At 42.1% G+C, this 5,840-nt stretch overlaps 1 protein-coding gene across 4 annotated transcripts in view; it reads left to right on the top strand.

The window, feature by feature from the left end:
- Window positions 1-5,253, top strand: part of Optn (optineurin) — a 42,069-nt gene extending 36,816 nt beyond the window's left edge. For 3 of the 4 annotated variants that reach the window (XM_026782997.1, XM_005354856.2, XM_026782996.1), the window contains one exon: window positions 3,053-5,253. In XM_026782997.1, the coding sequence (XP_026638798.1) occupies window positions 3,053-3,180 (128 nt within the window). In that variant the 3' untranslated portion in view covers window positions 3,181-5,253. The remainder of the gene's footprint in view (window positions 1-3,052) is intronic. The other variant, XR_258438.3, reaches the window with a different exon arrangement.
- Window positions 5,254-5,840: the final 587 nt, after the last annotated feature.

Here is a 5,840-nt window from a genome sequence, read left to right as displayed (position 1 = left end):
TGCAGTGCACTAGTGCACTGTCACTGATCTGCGTCACCGTCTTCACTCGTTCCAAGCCTCTCTGTGCATTTACTTAGAACTTGAACCCAGATGCTCATGGATGCTACACAAGTCAAGGTCAAAATGCATGGTGCTAGATTTACTATGCAGGTAACAATGTTCTGTAGTTTATAGTAAATTATCAAAAGGGAAGTGTTATCCTTAATTCTACATAGGAAAAAAATAAATTCAAAGACATAGCATAACTAGGGAAAAAAGTTAATGGCAATGCTCCACCAATAAGATGTCATCTTAAATGTCACAGACATAAAAATGATTAAGCACTAGGCCATCCCAAGTACCTTTCATACTCTGTCTAGCTTTTGTTGCTGTTGCTGTGATAACATATCCCCGACAAGAAGCTACTTAGGGGAGGGTTTATTTCAATTCGCCTTTCCAGGTAGGCTATCACTCACATTGCAAGGAAGTGAGGCCACAGGAACTTGAAGCAGTCACACTGCAACCACAGTCAGGAGCAGAGAAGAGTTCATGCATGCTTGCCTAGAACTCTGCTAGCTCTCCCCTGCTTACCTAACTCAGGACCCAAACCCCATGGTGGTGCTCCACACGGTGGGTTTCCCAGCTAATCAACTGACTCAGGACACGCCCACAGACACGCCCATAGGCCACTGATCTAGACTGTCCCTCGCTCTTCCCACGTGACTCTTGATTATGGCAGGATGACAGTGAAAACTAGCCATCACACACAACCGACCACGTGGTACAGCAGTGTCTTCAGCAGCCCCAAAACATTAGCACATTAGCATACATAGCAACCCGGACGGTAAATCTGGGGCGATCTCTCCGAATGTCATTCGTGTTTCCTCTCTGTCTGTCCCTCCCTCCTTCCCCATGTCCTCAACAAAGCCTGTTGATAGGAAAATAAATTAAAAATAAGTTTAGTAGCCAAGTGTTGTGATTTATGCATGAAATCCTAGTTCTCGGGAGACAGAGACAGGAAGATTGAGAACTTCAGGCCAGCCTGGGCTATTCTTTCTCAAAAAAAAAAACAAAAACAAAAACAAAATAAAACTAAGATCAATAAACATATATGAAAGGATCACAGTGAAGCCCAGTGTTGTGAATAATTAATATGAATTGATAAAGGAGCTAGAGAGATGTCTCAGTAGCTAAGAATACTTGTTGGTCTTTCAGAGGACCCAAGTTCAGTTCCCAGCACCCACTTCAGGCAATCAAAACTGCCTGTTACTAGAGCGTTAGGCGGTCTGACTCCCTCTTCTAGTCTCTGCAAGCACCTGAACACACACAGCACACATACAAACACACATGGAAAAAAATAACAGAATGAGTACTTTACATATCTGTGTATATTGTAATTAAAAATAAAAACCCTAAATCACAAAATAAATCCAAACAATAAACATATGCATCCATGGAGCAGGCACAGAGGAGATAAATAGCACACAGCCTGACTTAAATGTTAGTCTCTGGCACTTTCAGCATCGGGAAGAAAGGCTCACCTTCTCAAAAAGTTAGGTTGGAGTGTGGCAAAGAAAGACACTAGAAGTCAACCTGTGGCCTCCACACATGTACGCACAGATTAGCATTCCCACACACATGTGCGTACAAACATCTATACCCCCCCACAACCCACAGTGATAATGAGTTAGCTTAACATGCCTGAGGGCCTAGTTTGACCCTCAGTATTGCAAATAAAGCAATAAAATAAATAATAAAATAGTCAATAAAATGAATCAATAAAAGTGTTCTAAATTTGCTTACCACAAGCCATCTAATAACCTTTTATATCATAAATTCAAGTAATGTGCTTTGAAGCAGCCATATATTAAAGGTCATTTTCTTTGTCTACTCCAAAAATGATGCTTTGCGTGCTGAACCAATTACTAGTCTAGACTCTAAAAAGCCAAAAATGTGGTCCATAAAAGTCGGGTCAGAGAAATGCCCTGGAAGCAGAAACACTTTTCAACATTAACGGCAAATTTTTTGATCCATGATCTACTTAGAGTTGGGATATATTTCAAATACGTTTTGTGAAGAACATCATGGCAGTGAGAACATGTGGAGAGGTGGTGGACAGGAAGTAGAGACAGGAGGGCAAGGGCAGGGTACCTGAGAGCCCCAACACCACACAGCGACCTACTTCCTTCTAGCTGCACCTTCTAAAGGTCCCACAGCTTTCCCACCTGCCAGAGTGCTGCCATCCGAGGACCAGTACAAGAGCCTCTGGAGAGGTGCTTCATCCCCATATAACAAGGCCTTGCTGAGAGCCAGGGGCCCTCCTCTCAAACCTGCTGAACCTCTGTACCTGAGGCTGCGCCTACTGCGTTCCACCTGGCTTCCCCACCTCACTGATATCCCAGCAGAGAGTGGTACTTTCACACATCCTGGAGGGTTCACCATCTACTGAATAAAGGAGACTGTTGTCTGCTTCTGAGAATAGGTGTGTCCTTCCAAGAAACTTTCTTTTCTTTCTAGTCTCATCCATCTCTTACTTTTTTAAAAAAAGATTTATTTATTTATTATGTATACAACATTCCTTCCATGTATGCCTGCATGCCAGAAGAGGGCACCAGATTTCATCATAGATGGCTGTAAGCCACCATGTGGTTGCTGGAAATTGAACTCAGGACCTCTGGAAGAGCAGCCAGATCTCATTACAAATGGTTGTGAGTCACCATGTGGTTGCTGGAAATTGAACTCAGGACCTCTGGAAGAGCAGCCAGTGCTCTTAACCTCTGAGCCATCTCTCCAGCCCCCCATCTCTTACTCTTGTGGATTTAATTCTTAATAGAATGTGTCTTGAGCTGTACCTAGAACTGAAACTATGTTTTCACAGACCTTAAACTTGAGATCCAGTTTAAATAAGTTACTATTTCTAGAATTCTCTGTATTTGTAGTCATAATTTCCTCTGATGTACAAATTATACATCTGTATCCAACAGATACTCACATTAACCGTCTGTTACTAAATTCAGCCCACAGTGGTCTTAGATGGAACTGATGGCACATGTCGCTTCTTGTTTATTCCCAGGAGCCGAGGACATGAGCTGGAGACAGCAGCAGCCACGGAGTCTTCCGATTCACTCGTGCCCCAAATGTGGAGAAGTTCTGCCGGACATGGACACGCTACAGATCCATGTCATGGACTGCATCATTTGACTGTTGTTTCAGCTCCCCAAAACTGTTGGTAAATGCCACATTTTCTCCTCCAAGACTTGGACTTCTGTCTTATTTGTTGTCACACAAATCTTTTTGCCACATTATCCTTATTTCAGGAGAAAAAAAATGTACCCATTCTAAGGAGAGCATCTTCTGGACTGACAGGAATCTAGTAGTAGATTCTAGTACCACCCTTCCAGTAGGAGATCTGTGTTTTTGTGTTTACTTCTAAGACTTACTGAGAGCAGTCAGCCAGAATGCCGTGTGTTTCGAATGACATATGTTAAGAATCTTTATGTGGCAGGAAGATGAAATGGTAAGGAAACGTGTCTGGAGTGTTTTTCTAGGCAAGTCTTCACCTGCAGGTGCTTTGTTGTTTTATGTGTAATTATTTGGCTCTCTGCCTGAACACTGAGCTTTCTATGGCTATCGGGCCAGATGAGGGCTGGGAATGTGGCTCAGGAGTGGAGTGCTTCCCTACAGCTGGACAGTGTGAGGGTACCGTCGGTCTTTTTTGTGCTGGAGGTATATGGGCTAGTACAGCACACAGTATAATTTTAAACAGAACAGCTATTTCCTTCCCAGATGAAGTAGAGGCTTACAAACATCAGTTATTACAAAATAAAATTTCACTACAAGTCTGTCCCATGGCTCATATATGGCCAGTGACATTGTAGAATGTATGTTCTGTATTAAGCTCATTTAACTTAATATAATCTCAACACTGAGATGCTTTATTCATGTAAACAGGAGCATGTCCTTTCATAGAGGGCCAGTACATGTTCAGATGAGATCCCTGCTATCATAGAGGGCCAGTACATGTTCAGACGAGATCCCTGCTAAGCTGGTGAACAGAGTCAGGCATGTGGCGCAGAGCACACCTGCAATTCCAGCACATGGGAAACCAAGACTGGAGATCCCCAGCTCATGGCCAGCCAGGACTACACAGAATAAACAGGGATTTGCCATGCTTTCTGTCTAAAAGGCTAGCAAGAGCTAAACGAGTCACAAAAGTGAACTAGTATCAACTCCTAAAACATTTAAGAGAAAATGAGAAGGTCTGCTTTGTTGCTGTTCACCATAAGACCACTGGTTAAATACAGTGTGTATTTAAATAGAATCAAAACAGTTGATTCATTGCAAGGGAACTTACTGTCCAAGTCACAGTTATCTCCATGGCTGTACTCCAGACAATACAACACTATACTGGTTCAGCAGTAGGTAGTTACAGTTATCTCCATGGCTGTACTCCAGACAATACAACACTATACTGGTTCAGCAGTAGGTAGGTTTGATTCCCCCACTTGCACCCTAAGGAACAATGTTTGTTAATGATATTTCTAAAATGACTATGACATTTTTTTCTCTTCTTATATTTTCTGGTACAAATTTCTTTCCTATTTTATACTGGATAAAGTAGATTTCTATAGTATCACAGACAGAGGAGAAAATCTTTCTCAATGAAATTACTGGGAAAATCCTTTCATTTTGTTCAAGTATCGTTATCTGATAAATCCAAACTGTGAAATGAGAACTCAATGGTCTTAATAAGACTATGGCCGTTACATTTGTTTGATCATGAAGAGGATTACAAATGAGGGCAAGTTCAAATTAAGACAATTAGAAAACTGTCTGTATACCATCTTCATAGCAGCATTTTCTGCAGTAGCTAGAATACAGCACAACCTAGGTGCCATTCATAGACAAAGAAAATGTGATATACATATATACTGAAGTAGCCGTCAGCCTTTAAAAAGAAGGGACTCTTATAACTTCAAGAGATAAGCCTGGAAGACATCATGGCAAGTGAAATAAGCCAGTCATAAATACCACATGACCTCACTTGTATGTGAACTCTGAAAAATGAACTCATAGATGTTGAGAGCTGAGTGGTGGCCAGCGGCACATGAGGGAAGGCGTGGGAAGGGAGAGCAGAGGCTGATCTAAGGGCACAATATCTTAGGAGGGATGAGCCACAGTCATCTCTGTACAGAATAGTGACTGCAGTAATTTCTATATTAAGGCTGTGTGGTTTTAAGGGAATTGCCGGTTTAGTAAACAACTTGTAAATGCTGCGTGTGTGATATCTGATTTATTTAATCTAGTGTGCGTTCTAAGACCTTGTTCCATGTTTCCAGTTAGGAGCTTTGTACATGTTATTTTCTTTCTTTTCATGTTTTTTGTTTTTTTTTTGTTTTTGTTTTTTGTTTTTTGTTTTTTTTTGAGACCAGCTCTCACCATGTAGCCCTGGCTGTCCTGGAACTCACTATGTAGACCAGACTGGCTTCAAACTCCCAGAGAGTCACTTGCCTCCTTCCTGGGTGCTGGAATTAAAGCACCATGCCTAGCTTATGCATAGTATCTTTATGCCTGAAGAGCTATTCACATGTGTTAATAGCATGACTGTCTGCATGTGTTAATCACACTTTCATGGCTGTGACAAAATATCCGACAGAAAACTGAAAAGGAAGAAAGTTTTCTTTTGGCTCAATGTTCCAGAGGTTTTGGCATTTCCTGCAAGGGAAGGTGTGGCGGAACTGGGCAGCTCACGCCATGGGAGGCCAGGGAGCAGAGAGAGATGCCTGATCCCACTGGGCTCCTCACAGGCAGGGTAGTGCTGCTTATGTTGAGTGCCAGTCTATCCCTCTCTGGAAACTCAG

This window comes from Microtus ochrogaster, chromosome 16 (assembly GCF_000317375.1).
Source record: "Microtus ochrogaster isolate Prairie Vole_2 chromosome 16, MicOch1.0, whole genome shotgun sequence".
NCBI lineage: Eukaryota > Metazoa > Chordata > Mammalia > Rodentia > Cricetidae > Microtus > Microtus ochrogaster.
This window is presented reverse-complemented; position numbering and strand designations above follow the sequence as displayed.